This window comes from Anas acuta, chromosome 28 (assembly GCF_963932015.1).
Source record: "Anas acuta chromosome 28, bAnaAcu1.1, whole genome shotgun sequence".
Taxonomy (NCBI): domain Eukaryota; kingdom Metazoa; phylum Chordata; class Aves; order Anseriformes; family Anatidae; genus Anas; species Anas acuta.
The window spans coordinates 1,866,314-1,883,694 of record NC_089006.1 but is presented as its reverse complement, the minus strand read 5'-3'; the positions used below and the strand labels follow the sequence as shown (position 1 = coordinate 1,883,694).

Here is a 17,381-nt window from a genome sequence, read left to right as displayed (position 1 = left end):
AAATATTTAACCGCCCCGCACGCTCTGGTGCACAACGAAACCAGAGGCCAAAGAGATTTGGGCACGGCTGCACGATTTGCAGTCGTTCCACCGAGCTCCAATACCTTAAATTAAAGATTTTGTTTTAAAAAGGTCGGGCTGGCCACGCTCTCCTCTTCCCAGCCAGCGGGGTCGGGGTAACACTTAATCAGATAGGAGGCCTTTAGGGGGAAGGGAATTGATACAAACGAGCTGAAGAGCTGAAAAATAAATGTACAGGAGGCAGCTTTCGGCTGTGCCTGCTCGCAGGAAACGCTGCCTCGCTCAGAGCTCCCTGCCAGTCGGTTCAAGAAGCGTGGAGAGCGGCTCGGTACAGCACTGGAGGCCTTGGGTCAGGGGGGAGGAGAAAAAAGGGGAAAGAAAAAAAAAAGGAAATGACAAAATGACACACACACACCAAGCACGGACAGCCAAAAGCTGTCTGGAGCTGGCACAGATCCGCGCCGCTCGCTGCATCTTCCACTTTTCACTTCTGGTCCGGGCTCCGAGCTGTCTCTGCTTCTCTTCTGCAGCAGGAACGTGAGCTTCCTCCCAGCACGCGTTGGGACAGCCAGGCCGGTGCAGCCAAGCCCAAAAAACACAAACTCAGCCACACAGACACACACACAGAGAATAAATCACCCACGAGAGGAGCATGGGATTTACTCAGACAAAATTAAACAGCCACAGAGGATGGTTCAAATCAAATGACAAAAAAATAAAAACAAAACAAAAAAAACACAAAAACCAGGCTTGCTCTCGAAACTCGGCGCCCTCCAGGAAGAAAAATTACACTCTCAACGCACGGCGAGCCCAAAAAAAAAAAGGAGCAGAGCGGGCAATGGAAGTTTATTGAGACTCTGCCTCGGGTTCCAGCGGCGAGGCTGCTTCGGAGGAGGCGCAGCCCCTGCACCTCCAGGACCAGAGCTCCGAGCCTCGCACCAGTTCCCCGCAGCCGCCTCGGGGCTGCCGCCAGCTGCACCCAACAGAGCCGGGGCCAATCTTCCACGGTGCTGCTTGTGAGGACGAGGGGAAAGGTTCCAGGTGGAGTTTTGGGAATGGTTTGCCTTCAACCTTCTTCCTCCTGCCCCCAGCGGACAGCGTCCTGCACGGCCTGGGCGCTCTGCGAAGGTCTGGCACCGTGGGTCACCCGGGCCAGCAGCCAAAAAGTGGGGCTGGAGGCGTTAAAATCCGTACTTGGCTTGAGTCTGCCGTCGGCTGAGCTTGTTTTCGGACCACGTGTTTTTCAGTTCCAGTTCTCTCTCCTTGGCCTGCAGGAACAGAGCGGGGTTAGCAGCGGGTTAGCAGCGAGGCGCCGAGCGCTGAGTCAGCGGCGCTGCCCCTGCTGCTTCCAGGAGCCAGCAAAAATCATCCTGAACAGCACGAATCCAGCCCGGCCGTGCTGAAACGCGGCTGCTTTTTTGGGAGGCTCTGGGCTGCCGTGAGGAGTGAAGGCAGGAAGGAAAGAGTCTCGTAACCGAACGCGGCCGCGCACGCGCCCGGGCAGGGAGGGGAAGGGGGAAGGTGAAGCAAAGCAAAAAGAAAAGCAGGCAGGCGCTCAGCTCGGACCCGCAGCACGTCCCCAGCCCCCTAATTCTGTCCCCGTCGCTTCCCAGGCCGCTCACCTGGTGGATCAGGTAGGTGATCTGGTGTTTCCTCCTCTGCTGCCCCGTGGGCTGGTCTCCTTTTTTCTAGAAAGCAAGAGCAAAGAACCTGAGCCCGGGGAGACACCGACACGAGACGAGAGCCTGCACGGAGGCACTTCAGGTTTTGGTTTCACGTTCAGGGCTTTGGGAAGCCCTGCAGTTCCCTTAATTATTTACACAGCTCACGAGACGAGGCTCCCCCATCCCTCCCCACTCTGCTGACCGCACAGAGCCCAATACAGCTCCGGCTGCGGCCAAAACAGGAACCAAAAAAGATCCCCAAAAGCCCAGGCAGCACTTCTGCCTCCCTGCCCGCACCTTGCTGAATGATTTCATGGTTTTCTCCTCTGTTAAGGATTTGGTCAACCACTGCTGGGCTCCACTCAGCTGGTCGTCACCCTTGATATCCACAAAGTTGATCTCTTCTCTCCCCCGATTTCGCTTCCCTTGCAGGCGTTTGAACTGAAAGAAGAACAGAAAAAAAATGAAGTTAAACACACGTCACCACCATCACCAAAAACCCAAAGCACGTGGAGGTAGCTGGAGCCCAACCCTCTGCTCCCTGAGCATGGGGCAGGTCCCATCACCACGCATTTTCCCAAGGAGGGATTTTTTCTCTAAGATGTTCTGATCTGTAACAAAGCAGAACTCTCCTGAACTATTTAACCTCAAGGTTATAACCTCATTTTTCCATGCAGAATGGAAAACGTTGACCCTGGCTTTGACTCGTGCTCAGGAGAAGCCCCTCAGCCTCTCAGGCCCCTTGTTTTAGTGCGAGAGAAGCACCTCAGGCTGCTGCCAGACCGACCCTGCCTCGCTCAAATCCACCTCAAAAGCGCAGAGGCCCCTCAGAGGAAGCGAGCAGCAGACGGGCTGCCTTCTGCAGCACTCACTGCTTCTGCTACCTGGGCTGGCAGCTTCTAGATTAGATCAACAAGGAGAGGTGGTGTGCTGGTTGTTTTTTTTTTTTCTCTTAAATGGGTTTCTGAGCTCGAGTTCTTGAGGGTTTGAAGGCTGTGGGGAGTCCACGGCTGTGCTAGAGGAACCACGAAGGTACCTGAACGCAGCTCCTCACACCTCGGCTGTCCCACACATCCCCAGTGAGAAAAGCACTGGGCTAGGTGGAAATAACAAAGTCACCAGCTTAGAAAGCAAGGAAATCCACCTGCAGCAGCCCCACGCAGTGCTGGGGGGCTCAGCGTGCCCACAACACCCCTAAACCCCACGGAGCAGTGATGGGGTCCGGCCAGGCACGGAGCACAGCTCAGGACCGGGGTCTTTTGGGTCCTACAATCCTAGCAGAGCTTAAACACAAACTCCTCGGGGGGATAGAGAGCAAAATGCCAACCGCTTCGTCGTCGAGGAAGGAGGAGTCGGTGCTCATCTCCTGCGGCGCGCCCTGGGCTGCTTCTGCCTCCTGGTAGTAGCCGCTGCTGTAATAATCCTGTCGGCAGAGGGAAAGCAGTCGGTCACCACAGCAAAAACGAGACTGATCCCAGAGCACAGCACCCACGGGGGGGGCCCTGAGAGGCAGCCCCAAGCCTCGTTCCCCCTCCCCGGTGAGCTGCTGGCTTCTCAGCGAGGATTTTGTGCACCCTCTGGGGAGGGCAGCACGTTATGTGTGCCTCCTCCCGTGGCAGAGGCGGTTGTTGCTTCTCATTCCTGTTTTTTTTTTATTTTGTCAGAGCAAAGGCCCTGCTGAATTGCTCCAAACCAGCTGGCTGCAGCCGTCGGCCCGGGTTCTGCACCCAGCCAGCAGCAGGGGCAGCTCTGCCGGGGGCATTTTAACGCCAGCACGCCCATTAAACATTTATCCAGCAAAGAGCATCCGTGGCTGCGCTGCCAGAGGAGCCCTGCTCTAAGTGCTGCGGATCCCCGCTCCTCATCCCTGCGAGCTCAGCTGGGGGAAAACCCCAAAAACCCCACAAAAGCCCCATCCAGCTCCCCCCGAGGGGCAATTAACCCACCTGGTAATACGCCCCCGGCACGCCAGCGTCCCCATAAGCAGGGAAGTGGCCGTAGGGCTGGCTGCTGTACTCCTCCCCAGCTTTGGGCAGCCAGCCGTGCTGAGCACCGCTGGAACCCGCGCCCGTCTTGAATTCCAGCGGGGCGTTGGCAGCAGCGTCCTGGAATTGAGGCTCGGGCTCCGTCCCGGGCGGCGGCTCCTCCGCCAGCGCCGCGCCGGGGTACGGGTAGGGCTCGGAGGCCACGAGGCCGGGCTGGCTCCTGTCAGACAAGGAGAAGTAGTTCTCTGGCTCGAGCTCGTCGTCGCTGTCGTCCTCCTCCTGCGTGATCTGCTTGGTTACCTGCAGGGCAGCGCTCTTGGCGGCGGCTTTGATGGCAGAAGGGGAGGGAGTGGTGGGCACCGCCGGCTTGGACGGAGGTTTGGGTTTGGAGGAAGAGGAGGAGGAAGAGGAAGAGGAAGAGGAGGGGGTCTTGGCGGGTTTTGCCTCGCTGGCGCTGTCGGATGCTTTCCTCGAGATGGCGTGGGGCACAAGTAACCGGTTGGGCTCTTTCACCGTCAAGTTCTTGGGCTGAGGAAGCAGAGCGGACAAGCCGGAGCCCTCGCCGCGCCCCTGCTGAGCCCCACACGGGGCGAAGGGATGACAGAAATCAGAGGTGAGCGACACCGTTCCACTCAAAACACTCCCTGCCAATTATCCCCCCGCTCCTAACGACGTTAACGGCTCAGCACAACTTCCAGCAGCAGGGCTTGAAAGGAAAAGCAGGGCTTGCCGCTATCTGCCCGCTCCCCAGGTGAAGGCATCCTTCATCTGACACCTAGATTTAGGAAATTTCCCCCAAAACGGCCTTGCCACCCCAGGAATTTTATCCCCAGACTGCTCTGCACTAATCAGAGTGACTGATTTATAAAGGAGGAAGCCCGAGATGCTCAGCCGAGTGCTTATTTCCTGAGAAATTCACTGAACCCAGCGTCCCCGGCACTCACCTGGGGGGTATTTTTCTTCCTTGCTGGTTCATCTTCCTCCGAATCTGACTGAGAAAGAGAAACAGAGCTTAGCACAACCTGAGATGTCAAAAAAAACAACTTTCAGCCATTAACAGCTTGTCAGTTTTTGCTTTGAAGAGCAGAGAGTCGCAGCAGCACGGCTCTGGGCTCAGGAGCTGTGAGGACCGCGGCTGAAAAGCAACAGCGGGGCTGTGGTCAGGCTCCGCCACGCTCCTGCTGAGGCATCAGAGGCAGAAAAAGAGAGAAAAAAGGTAAATGTGCTGCCCACAGCACACACAGCCACGGGACCTGGTGTTATTTAGAGGCAGCTGCGTCTGCTGTGGTCAAGGCAGGGGCAAAAAATAAAACAAGGGGGGGAAAAAAAAAAAAGAAAAAAGCTTTGCAAAGCTTTTCTTTTTTTTTTTTTTTTGAAAAATAAGAAAAAAGATTTGCAGCATCACCTCCTGCAGCCTCCTCGGAGCAACAGCCAAAGGCTGAGCTCGGTTATCCAAACTGGGGAGCAAAAAGGGGATTTGTAAACCAAATTCCTGAATTTTCAAGGTGGTTTTTTTTTTTTTTTTTAGTGCTGAGCAGCCTCGATCATTTTCTGGCTCGGCAGAGCACTTTGCAGGGATTACAGGAACCGAGGAGCTCTGCCAGCTCGCTGCCTGAATTATAGAACAGGCCCAGGAAGGAGGCCACGCGTAAAGAAAAGAGTCGGGAGCCGCAGGCAAACCTCGTGGCTGCCATTCGGAGACAGGAGCCAGCCCAGGAACCGCCCCGAAGGGGCAACCTAAAAAGGCAGGAGGAGGAGGATGGGGCGAGGAAGGCAGCCACAGGCAGAGGGATTTGGGGAATTTGGGGTTTTGAAGGTGTTTCTCTTCGCCACCACGAGGACCTGCAGCGCTTCTGTCAGAGCTAAGGGGTGGGGGAAAGAGGGGGAGGGAGTCCCTCTCACCCCTTCTTGCCCCTGTAAAGCCAGAGGTGCCACCCCGAGCGATGGGGCAGCTCCCCCGTGTCCCCAAAACGCCAACCCTAAATCCACAACCCCGGCAGGACAGACGGACAAAGTCCCACGTGGGCCGTGGGACGGGAAGAGCCGCGTCGCTGCCAGGTCCCAGCGTGGTTGTGGCGCTCAGCGGGGACACAGACAGGAAAATAAAAGGGGAAAAGGGAGCTGGGGGCTCCACTGGCGGCGTGGGTGCTGCGGAACCCCATAAAACACGGGGCAACCCTAAAAAAAAAGAAGGAAAAGGGGAGAGAGGAATGATTCCCTCGAGGTCTGGAGGACACCTGGAGCGGATTTTGGGGACACCCCAACCCCGGCCCCGCGGCTGCAAAGCGTGGGGGATAAAGCGGGGTGCGGCTGAGCGGGTTTTTGGGGCATTCTGGTTGTAAATAAGGTTTTTGCTCCAGTTTAACTCCCCAAAGAGCTTTAGGATCAGGGCCGGCAGCCGGCCCAGGGCTCCCTGCCACCCCCACCACCACAATGGGGGGGGGGCCGGCTCCATACTCACATCTCCCTCCTGCAGCTCGGGCACCACGATCCTCACCGGCTCTGTCCTCTTCTTGGCCCTGGGGAGGCTCAGATCCCCCCCAACCCCAGGGGGGGTGTTCCTGGGGGGGGGCAGCAGCAGCAGCCGCCCCCCGGGCCGGGGTCGCTGCTCCTCGGGCCCCCCAGATGAAGAGGCCGAGGGGGTCCCAAAGGCCTTGAGGGGCCCCGGGGGGGCCGTGAGGAGAGGAGGAGGCGGCGGAGGAGGAGGAGGAGGGGAAGGGGAGGAGGAGGAGGGGGGGGGGAAGCCGCCGGGAGGGGGCCGGGAGGTTTTGGGGGGGGGCAAAGCGGCGAAAAGGCCCCGAGGCCGAGGCAGGGCGGCGGCCTCCTCCTCCCCCCCCTCCTCCTCATCATCATCTTCATCCCCTTCCTCCTCCTCCTCCTCCTCCTCCCCCGCGGCCCCCTCCGCGTCGCTGTCCTCCTCGCTGCTGGCGTAGGCCACCAGGGACATGGCCCCCCCCCGGCCAGGCGCTACGCGAGGCCGGGGATCCGCCCCGCCCGCCTAGGCCGCGGCCTACCGGGGACGAACGAGGGAAGGGGGGGGCGAGGTTAAGCCCCCATGGAGACCCCCCCCCGGCCCCGCAGCAGCCTCCGCGGCCTCAGCGCTCGCAGATAATGGCCGCCGGCCGCGCTCGATCCCCCCCCCCCCTCCTCCTCCTTCTTCTTCCCCTCCGCCTCTGCCGCCGCCGTTGCCCGGCCGCCGAACTACAACTCCCAGCAGGCCCCGCGCGCCGCCCGCCGCCCGCTTCCCAGCGGGCCCCCACCGCGGGGCATCATGGGAAATGGAGTCCGCGAGTGAGGGCGGGAGGTGGGGAGGTGGGGATGTGGGGGGGGGGGGGGGGGGGAAGGAGCTGACATGGCGGCTGCGCGGGGAGGCCGGGGGCCGCCTGGAGGCCGCGTGGTGAGGCCGAGCGGGGAGCAAAGGCCTCGGGGCCTCCCCCTCGAGGCCTCCCCGTCGAGGCCCGGCGGGCTCCGCTCTCCCCTCCCCGTGCCTCGTGCCCACCCCCCCCCTCCGGACTACAACTCCCAGCAGCCCCCGCGCCGCCCCCCCATACCCGCAGGCCGCGCAGCAGAGTGAGGGCGGCTCGAGCGGGGACTACAACTCCCAGCGTGCCCCGCGGCCCGCCCGCCGCCGCCATCTTGGGGCCGTTGTCACGGCGAGGCCCCGGGCCCGGTGCCCCCCCCCCCCCGGTGCAGCCATTTGCTGAGCGGGGCACGGGGAAAATGGACGCGGGGCCGCGCCCGGGGCCTTGGGCAGGGCGAGAGGCACGGGACGGTGTGAGGAGACGGGCACCGGTCCCAAAACCTGCCTCACTCCTGTACCTGTGCATGTCCTGGTCCCATAACGTGCCACGGTCCCATACAGTGCTCTGACCCCATAATCTCCTCCAGTCCCATACACGGCTCCGACCCCATAACGTGCCCTGGTCCCTTACACTGCTGTGACCCCATAACCCGGTCCCATACACTGCTCTGGTCCCATAACCCAGTCCCGTACACTGCTCCAACCCCATAACCTGTCCCAGTCCCATACGCTGCTGTGACCCCATAACCTGGTCCCATACACTGCACCGGCCCTGTAACCTGCCCCGGTTCCATACACTGCTCTGATCCCATAACCTCTCCTGGTCCCATACACTGCTTTGAACCCATAACCTGCCCCAGTCCCATACACTGCTCTGATCCCATAACCCAGTCCCGTACACTGCTGTGACCCCATAACCCAGTCCCATACACTGCACCAGCTCTGTAACCTGTCCTGGTCCCATACACTGCTTTGACCCTATAACAAGGCCCAGTCTCATTCACTACTCTGATCCCATAACCCAGCCCCATAATGTGCCCCAGTCCCATACACTGCACTGGCCCTGTAACCTGCCCAGGTCCCATACCTCTGCCTGTCCTGGTCCCATACACTGCTCTGATCCTAAAACCCAGTCCCATACACCGCACTGGCCCTGTAACCTGCCCCAGTCCCATACACTCTCGAACCCCATAACCTGTCCCAGTCCCAAACACTGCACAGGCCCTGTAACCTGCCCAGGTCCCATACCTGTGCCTGTCCTGATCCCACACACTGCTCTGACCCCATAATCTGTCCCATGCACCGTGCCTGTCTCATACCCATTTGCATCCTGGCCCCATAACCTGCTCTGGCCCCAATCCTACACCCTGCTCCGGTCCCATACCTGTCTGCGTCCCAGTCCCATAACCTTTGCCTGTCCTAGTGGGGCCGGTTTGGCTTCCCCCATGTGGGTCCCAACCCCTTTCCCCATAATTACGGCCTCCCCCCGTGCCCGAACGGCGAGCCCCGCTCTCGGCCCCAAAACACGGCCCCATTGTGCTCCCCCCGGCCACGGGGACGCGATCCCGGGAAGGGAAACCGGAGAGACCCCATAAACAGTGGGGCCGCGTGAGGGGCGCGGGTGTTATGGGGCCGTGATGGCAGGGACCTGGGGGATGAGGGTCCGGGGGGGTCAGGATCGCCTTCGCCTCCCCAAATTCTTTTGGGGCTGGTGGTGCCCCCACAGGCAATGGGGTCTTGTGTCCCCTCCTGCTGCTTGTCTGAGCTGTTTTGGGGCTGATTAGGAGAAATTTGGGCAAGGAAAGAGGGCGGGGGGTGCAGAACCCCAAGGCAAGCATTTGGGGGGGTTTTGGGGGGGACACGCAGGAGGAGAACCCCCCCAGCACCCCAAAATTCGACCCCCCAGCACCCAGAGATTCCCCTTCGTGCCTCATTTGGTGCACCCGGGGTGATCCCGGTACCCACACAGCGCCGGGGAGTTCCTAAAAAAATATTTGGGATTTTGGGGTTTTTCTGGGCAAAAAAAACATGAAAGCACCCAAATTTGGGATTCGGGACTACAGAGATGCACCAGCGGCCTGGTGCCCCTTCCCTGAGCAGGAATTAGAACTCTGTGTGTTTTTTAATTAATTTCCCAAATTGCTTCCCAAATTATTTCCCAATTTTCTTCCCAAATTAATTCCCAATTCCCAATTTTCTTCCCAAATTAATTCCCAAATTTCTCCCCAAATCATTTCCCAAATTAATTTCCAAATTTCTTCCCAAACTCCCAGTTTTCTCCCCAAATCATTTCCCAAATTAGTCCCCAAATTTCTCCCCAAATCATTTCCCAAATTCCCAAATTCCTTCCCAAACTCCCAATTTTCTCCCCAAATCATTTCCCAAAATAATTCCCAGATTTCTTCCCAAATCATCTCCCAAATTAATTCCCAAATTAATTCTCAAACTTCTTCCCAAATTAATTCCCATTTTTCTTCCCAAATTACTTCCCAAATCCCCAAATCTCTTCCCAAATTATTTCCCAAATTCATTCTCAAATTTCTTCCCAAATCATTTTCCAAATTAATTCTCCAATTTATTCCCAATTTTCTTCCCAAATTACTTCCCAAATCCCTAAATCTCTTCCCACATTCTTTCCCAAACTCATCCCCAAATTTCTTCCCAAATTCTTTCCTAAATTAATCCCCATTTTCCTCCCAAATTAACTCCCAATTTTCTCCCCAAATTAATCCCCAATTTTCTCCCCAAAATTAATCCCCAATTTTCTCCCCAAGTACCATTCCCAAATCCCTTCCTTCCCAAACTTGGCTCACAAACGGCGCCGAACACCCCCCCTAGAACCCCCCCCCGCCCCCTTATCCCCACGCATGGCTAATTAGGGGCGTGTTAATTATTTTTGCAGACGTGACCCTACACGGGGGGGGGGGGGCGCGCAAAATCGGGAGCGCGCTTGCGCCAGGGCGGCCAAGGGAGCGCGGAGCGCCTCGAGCGGCGGGGAGGGGATTTTTTTTTTTTTTCCTTTTTTTTTTCTTTTTTTTTTTTTTTGGGGGGGGGTGGGGGGGGGAAAGAAGAAGGGATTTGGGGGGGGCCGGGGGAGGGCGCAGTTGAATTCAAACACAAACAACTGCATGGGGCAGGGGCCCGCCGCGCCGCGCCGCTCCTAGCACCGGGGCCGCCGCCCCCCCCGCCCCCCCCCCCCCCCTCGCTGCGGTGGGGGCCGCCGCCTTCCTCCCCCCTCCCCCCTTTTTTCCCCCCCCCCCCACGCTTTTTACCCCCCCCCCCCTTTATCATTTTTTTTATTATTTTTTTTTTTGCCGGGCTCCCAAACTTCGCCCTTTTTTTTTTTTTTTTTCCCCTCCCTTTTTCCTTTCCCCCCCCCCCCCCTCCCCTTTCCCTTTATCCCCCCCCCCCCCCCCAAGCCCTAATTGTGCCCCCCCCCGGCAGCCACCATGTCCCGGTCCAACCGGCAGAAGGAGTACAAATGCGGGGACCTGGTTTTCGCCAAGATGAAGGGCTACCCGCACTGGCCTGCCCGGGTAAGCACCGAGGGGGGGGGGACACGGGGTGGGGGGGGACACACTTTTTTTGGGGGGGGGCACGTTTGGGCTTTTATTTTTCGGAATTTCCATTTTTTACGGGCGAATATTGGCTTGGATATCCCCGGGGAAACAATGTGCCCCCCCCCCCTTGGTATAGGCAGGTGTGTGCAAAATGGGGGGGGGTCCACGAGTGTTGTGCCCCCCCCCTCTATGAAAGCACATGGGGGGGGGTTAATTGTGGTGTTTTTTTTGGGGGGTGAAGTGTCCTGGTCGCATCTTGTCCCCCATGGGGGGGACACACACACACGTGGGGGGGGGGGGGGGACAAACGTGGAGGGAGGCCATAGAGATGGGGGGGGCACACACATGGGGTGTGGGGGGGGTCACACACACACATTGGGGGGGGTCACACACATTGGGGGGGTCACACACACATTGGGGGGGGTCCCACACGTGTGGGGGGGTCCCCAACCCTCCACGTGCCCACGGGGACAAGTCGGGGGCGGGGGGGGGGGGGGGGAGGTGGATTTTAGGCGGATTTTAGGTGGATTTTACCCCCCCCTCAACACCGTGGCTTTATTTAGGGCTGGGGGGGGCTTTGCCTCGCCCCCCCACACCACCACAAGCTCCTTGGGGCCCCCCCCCAAAAAAAATAAAACCCGGCCTGGCTGCAGAGGGTGCAGGGCCGCGCTGCGCCCACACGGCCCTGGCTTTTGGGAGGAGGGGGGGGGGGGGGATAAATTTTGGGGGGTGGGCAGCGAAAGGGGAAGGTGGAGGAGCCCCCCCCCCCCAGCCATGGGTGCCCCCCCCCCCCGGGCTCTTTCCCCTCCCCGGGCCTGGCCAACTTTTGTTTGGTTTCTGGGGATTTTGGCGGCCAGGCCGGGGAGGGGGTGGGGAGCCGCTGGCTTTTGGCACCGGCCCCCGAAACGCGCACTCGAAAGCGCCTTTGCTTTTGGGGGGGGGGCCCAGAGGCCTCCCTGCACCCTCTGCTCGATGGGGGGGTCCCCACGAGCCCCCCCAACCCCCCCCCCCAAGACCCCCCCATCCCCGCCACCGAGGCCTGGAAGTGCCAGGCTTCGCTCGGCCTCCGCTTCAAAACACCAAAAGGAATCAAATCAAACCACCCCAAAATCTCGTGTTCCCCCCCCCAGGACCCCAAACCCCCCCCCCAGGACACCCCTCAGGGCCTGGCTGTGGGGTTGGGGGCCGGGGGGGGGGACCTGAGCCCCCTCGGCCGCTGAGTAATCCCATTTCTCGCTCCAGCGGAGCGGGCAGGGCCCGTGACTAATGGGGCACCCTAAGGAAACACCGCCCGGCCCCATGGGGGTGTTTGGTTTTTTTTTTGCCCCCCCCAGGACCCCAAAACAAGTGGGGGGCTCAGCAGGAGCAGGAGGTGGCGGAGAAAGCGAGGGCAAAGAGGCGCCGGGGTTGGTTTCCCCACCACGTGTGCCTGGATCCCGTCCCCCCCCCCTAAAAAAAGCACCGGCAGCACGAGCGGCCTGGCTCAGCCCCCCCCAAGTTTTGTTCCATCTTTCACCAAAACCCCCTGATTTATGCCCAGAAACCTCTCCCGAGGGGAAACTGAGGCACGGGAGCTGGGGGCTGGCACCACCAGGGCCCAGTAGGGGTTTTGCTGTCCCCCCCCCCCCCCCCCCCCCGGGGGGCAAGCGGCTGGGGACGGTGGTGGCACCCCATTCCCTGACCCCATAAGGTGTCCCCCCCCCTCATGTTGTGGCCAGGCCCTTCTTTTTACAGCCCATTATTTATTTCTTATGGGGACCGGTGCTGCTGCAGGGCCCCAAGTGTCACCCACCCCCATCACCAGGCATTCAGGGCCTTTTTGGGGGCATTTAGGGCCTTTTTGGGGTCTTTTTGGGGTGGGCAGGCTAAGGCCCACAGGGACGAGCTGAACCCCCGCAGCGATGCCCTTTGGGGCAAGGTGGCCCCGGTGGCAGCCGGGTGGGCACGTGTGGCCCCCCACAAGCTGGATCCACGTTAATTAATTAACGAACTCCCCCTGCCCGCCCCCAAATCGCCCCCCCCCGGCCCCAACGGGGCCTGGCACGGCCGGGGCCCAGCTGGGCAGCTCCCAGCCCCGCTCCGGGCACCGGTTGCAAAGTCCAGGAGCAGAGGTTGGGGGCAGAGTCCGTGCGGGGGGGGGGGGCACTCATCCTGCCCCATAGCGTGCCCTCCCACCCCAGCCCCCTTTTTTATTATTTTAAATTATTTTTAATTAATTTTTAATTTATTTTTAATTTCTTTTGCCCCCCCGTGCAAGGACAGCCTGGTGCCACCCCCTTCCCGGTGATGCCCCCGGGTGCTTCAGCAGCTGGGTGGGCTCTGGCCCTCTTGTCCAGGGGGGGGTCCCAGGGGTTTGGGGGGGGCGTTTCCAGCCCCTTCCCCCCAGCTCCTCCCTGCGCTGCTGTTGGGGTATCTCGGCCCCCAGCCCCTTATCTCCCCTCCCCAAACTTCCCCGCCCGCCGCTGCGCCCGGAGATGCCGCGGCCTTTTCCAGGAGGACCCCGTTTTGGGTGAAAAAAGGCCAGATAAGGGGACTATCGCCCCGTTGGGTGCCGCCTGTGGCGCACGCCCTTTTTACAAGGGACCGGCCCCCAGCACCCTGGGGACATTCAACAGTCACCAAGGGGTGACCCCATGGCGTGGGGGGGGGGTCCCCAAACCCCCCCTATTTCACGGGGTCCCCGCCGCGCTCCCTTTGCCCACCCACGACCTTGGCCAAGGACGGCTCCCGCTGTGGGGCCAGGGCCATGGCACCGTGCAGCGGGGCAGGGGGGGGACAGATTTGGGGACAGTGGCACCCCGGGGGTCCCTGTCCCCAAGGGGGGGGCGGCTGCGGGGCCGAGCACCGGGGGCTGGAGCCGCCGCGGTGGCCCCACGTGCGCCGCCTCTGCTCGGGGATGGAGGTTTTAAAAATAGCCGGGCCCGCTCCCAAGGCTTTGTAGCCACGTTGGGGTTGGGTTTTGCCCCCCCCATTATGAAACCGAGCTCAGGGGAAGAGGCTCCGTCCTACAGGAACCAGGGCAGACAGTGGGGTGGCATTTGGGGGCCCTAAAAGGCTCCGGGGGGGGCGCACGGTGGCCTGGGAGCGACCTGCAGAAACGTGATCCGCGCCCAAACGTCCCCGCTGCTGGCGGGGCCGGGCTGGCCGCCCGCCCTCTGACTCAGATTTTCTCCTCCCGTCCCCCCCCCCCCAGCACCAAACGGGGACGGAGCCCGGTGGCGGGCAAGGCTCCGGCACCGGGGGCGCGACGGCGAGGCCGAGTTTGGTGCCAGCGGGGTCCGGTTCTCGCCCCGTTCCCCATCCCAAATCCCCCAAATGGACCCGGGAGCTGCGCCGTGGCCCTCGGAGGGCTCCCACGCGTGGGCCGTGGCCCCGAGCCCGGGGGTGTCGGCGAGTGGAGGCACGTCCCCGAGCCCAAAACGCGCCGAGGGATCCGGGAAGGAGGATGCAGGGAGGAGGGCGTGGGGCTGGGCGCTGCCCTGGTGGCCCCACACCCAGGGCTCGGTGCCCAGCGGGAACCAGAGCACCCCAGGGTGGGGTTTTGGGTGCTGGGTGCCCCCCAAGCTGTGCGTGGGCAGCAGGGAGGGCACGGGGATGTCCCCCACGAGTGTCCCCGTCCCCACGGGGAGTCCCCAGCTCGGGCATCCCACCCCAGCAGCCCTCAGACGTGCCAGGAGGAAGGGGCAAAAAAAAAAACCCGGTGGCAACCCCCCAGGGAAACTGAGGCAAGGTCGCGCCGTGAGTCAGCAGCGGGACCCCGCAGGGTTTTGCTCCCCGGCGAGCCCCCCGCCCGTTTTATCTCCTTCCCCCTTTCCTTCGAGGCTTTCTGGGGAATTTATGGCCGCGCTGGCTGGAGCTGGGGGGGGTTATTTTTAGACGCTATAAAAAGCTGCTGGTGCCGCGCTCCCCGCGTGGCGCGCCGGGAATATTCCCGCTGGGTGCCACGGCACCTGCTGCTGGGGGGCTGCTCACCCACCCGGGGGGGCTCTGGGTGTCAGGGCTGCCCCCCCCCGAGGGCCAGGCTGGAGCTGTTCATCCTGCGTGTGGCCAGGGCCCCGATTTTGCTGAGCTCGATGCGTCTGAGCCCGTCTAGACAAGGGCTTAGGGCGGCCGCTCCTCGCCGTCCCCTCAGGGTGTTGGCGGTTTGGGAGCGGGGAGGGGGCGGCTGCGATGCCCCAAATGGATCCAGGCACCTTCCCCATGGTGTCAGGAGTCGGGAACGGGGACACGAGGGCCAGGATGGTGCCGGGGGAGGTCCCGGTGGCTGCGCCCTCACCTTCTCCTCTTTTTTTTTCACCTCCTCTTTTTTTTTGGGCAGATCGACGAGATGCCAGAAGCCGCGGTGAAGTCGTCCTCCAACAAATACCAAGTCTTCTTCTTCGGGACCCACGAAACGTGAGTGGGGCCCTGCCACGAGCTTTGGGGGGGCTAACGGGGAGAGATCCAACCTTTTGGGGTCTCGGTCTCTGCAGGGCAGCGACGCTGATGGACCAGGGCAGGAGGTTGGGGTGGTCCTGGGGGTGTTGGGTGCTGCAAAACTGGGAAGGAGCCGGTGGGGTGGTCCGGGGGTTTTGGGGGAGAGGTGGGACACCCCAGCTGCCGTTTCTCATCGTTTTCCCCCCCGAGCAGGGCATTCCTGGGGCCCAAAGACCTCTTCCCCTATGAAGAATGCAAGGAGAAGTTTGGGAAACCCAACAAAAGGAAAGGGTTCAGCGAAGGTTTGTGGGAGATCGAGAACAACCCGACCGTCAAAGCCTCCGGGTACCAGGTGGGTGGCGATCTGCCAGCCGCAGCCCCCCTGTAGCCCCCTCCCCAGGCATCCCGGCCCCATTTTTTAAGTCCCGGTGTCGCCCCCAGCCCACCCCGAAGAAGACCTGCCCCGAGGACGCTGAGCCCGAGCGGGAGCCGGAGGGTGACGGGGAGAAGAAAGGCAACGCGGAGGGCAGCAGCGACGAGGAGGGGAAGCTGGTGATCGACGAGCAGTCCAAGGAGAAGAACGAGAAAGCCGGGATCAAGAGGAAAGCAGAAGATGCTTTGGAGGTAGGGGGGGGCGGCGGGGATGGGGGGGCAAGGGGATGGGGGGCAAGGGGCAGGGGGCAAGGGGCAGGGCTGAGCCGAGCTCCCCGCGCCCAGGACTCCCCCAAACGCACCAAGGAAGCGGAGGGGCAGGAAGGGGGGGAAAAGAAGGTCGACAACGAAGAGGCCCCCCCCAAGGAGGAGCCGAAGCCCAACCCGGCCGAAGGCGAGAAGGAGAAGAACAGCGACGCCGCCGGCGCGCCGGACGCCAGCGAAGCCAAGCAGGAGGCCAAGGACAAGGCGGAGGAGGTCAGAGACCACAAGGAGAGGTGAGGGCGGTGAGCGGGGTGCCCCTGAACCCCCCAAACTGGGCTCTCCTCCACCCACCTGGGCACAGGGGGTGAGGATTTGGGGGGTCCTGGGGCTGTGTCCCCAATGGGGGTCTGGAGATTGTGGGGTCTGTGACCGAGCACCCCGTTTTTCTTCGTCCCCGCAGTCCGTAGAGGCCTCCCCGGCGAGCTGATCTCCTGCCCCTTCCCCGCTGGGCTCCCCTGGGTGCTGCCCCCGTCTCGCCCTCGTCGGCTCGTCAACGGCCGCGGCTCCGGAAACGAGAAACAAACGGGAAAACAAAAAAAAAAAAAAAAAGGAAAAAAAAATAAAAAATAAACGAGAGAAATGAAGAGAAAACCCGGTAACGATAACCCCAGAAGCGACCCGCATCTCCTGGCCCCGCCGTCGCAGGGCGCATGCTTTGTATTAGTGATTTCTAGGGGGCTGATCAGTTGATTTGAAATAAAAGCGATTCATGCCTTTTTAAAGCGCTTCTGCCCGCTGGTTTTTGTCCGGTGGGGGCCGTTTCGGGCCCCTTTGGGTTCCTTTCACCTTCTCGGTGCCCGAAGGAAATGGCAGAAAGGGCCGGAGCTGGAAGGGGGGGGAGAAAAATCATTGAGGGAGGGTGGCAGGAGGAAGATTTGTACAGGAGGGGTTTTTATTAATGTGGAAAATCACCATTCTGCAAGAAAATGCCACGGGGGGGGTGGGATGGGACCCATTGCCCCTCACAAACGCTTCGTCCCCACCAGTGGCTCCTTGAGCAGGGGGCTCGGGGGGGATCCCAGTGCCCAAAGCCCCCCCGGGAGGGTGCCCAAATCCCTTGGGAGAGCCCCGTGGGTGTGGGGCTGGGAGCAGCAGCGGAAAATGGAGCTGTGGCCAGGGGCCAGCCCCGCTCCCAGCCCCCAGCCCCGCTGTTGTCCCCCCCCGGGCACTGGGGACCCCCAGGGACCCCTCAGGGACCCCCCCCAGCCATGGGGGGAGCCCCCAGCCCCCTGCCCCCAGGCCTCGGTCACCGCCATGGCCCAGCTTAGGGTCCCAGGACTGGGCCTGGGGAGCACTGGGAGGCCTGGGGGGGGCAACTGGGGGCACTGGGGGGCAACTGGGGGCAACTGGGAGGGGTGGGGGGCAACTGGGGGCAGATTATGGGGGGCTGTAATGGCGGCCATGGGGGCAGGGAGCAGGGGTAGGGCGGTCCCGCGGCCTCAACGCCGCCCACCCGCCCTGCCCCGGCTCCCTGCACGCCCCGGGGGTCGTTTCGGTGGGACTGTGGGTGCTGGAGTGGGGGGGTACTGGGGAAACTGGGGGGAGGCCGCGTGGACTACAACTCCCAGCATGCCCCGCGGCGTAGGGAGCGAGAGGGAGGGCTCAATGGCGGCGCGCTCCCGTGATGCACCGCGCCAGCGGCGGGCCACGAGGAGGAGGAGGAGGAAACGGGGGGGGGGGTGTGTGTGTGGACTACAACTCCCAGCATGCCTCGCGGTGGGACTACAACTCCCAGCGT

General features: G+C 61.4%; 2 protein-coding genes across 4 annotated transcripts; one reads left to right on the top strand and one right to left on the bottom strand.

Moving 5' to 3' along the window:
* Positions 1-664: 664 nt before the first annotated feature.
* Positions 665-6,880, bottom strand: PRCC (proline rich mitotic checkpoint control factor). Of its 2 annotated transcripts, none has more exons than XM_068662742.1 (7): positions 6,132-6,880; positions 4,615-4,662; positions 3,632-4,243; positions 3,013-3,108; positions 1,983-2,126; positions 1,644-1,709; positions 665-1,289 (listed from the first exon to the last, which is right to left on the bottom strand). In XM_068662742.1, exons 1-7 carry the CDS (start codon positions 6,615-6,617, stop codon positions 1,203-1,205), a joined length of 1,539 nt encoding a protein of 512 aa, XP_068518843.1. In that variant the 5' UTR covers positions 6,618-6,880; the 3' UTR covers positions 665-1,202. The 2 variants fall into 2 exon arrangements, with proteins under 2 accessions (XP_068518843.1, XP_068518844.1); XM_068662743.1 differs by having other exon boundaries at positions 3,632-4,240.
* Positions 6,881-10,347: 3,467 nt separating this feature from the next.
* HDGF (heparin binding growth factor) lies at positions 10,348-16,365 on the top strand. Of its 2 annotated transcripts, none has more exons than XM_068662753.1 (6): positions 10,348-10,507; positions 14,850-14,926; positions 15,161-15,299; positions 15,371-15,571; positions 15,665-15,876; positions 16,044-16,365. In XM_068662753.1, the coding sequence occupies exons 1-6, from the start codon at positions 10,421-10,423 to the stop codon at positions 16,048-16,050; spliced, it is 723 nt and encodes a 240-aa protein (XP_068518854.1). In that variant the 5' UTR covers positions 10,348-10,420; the 3' UTR covers positions 16,051-16,365. The 2 variants fall into 2 exon arrangements, with proteins under 2 accessions (XP_068518854.1, XP_068518855.1); XM_068662754.1 differs by having other exon boundaries at positions 10,349-10,507; positions 15,389-15,571.
* The last annotated feature ends 1,016 nt before the right edge of the window (positions 16,366-17,381 follow it).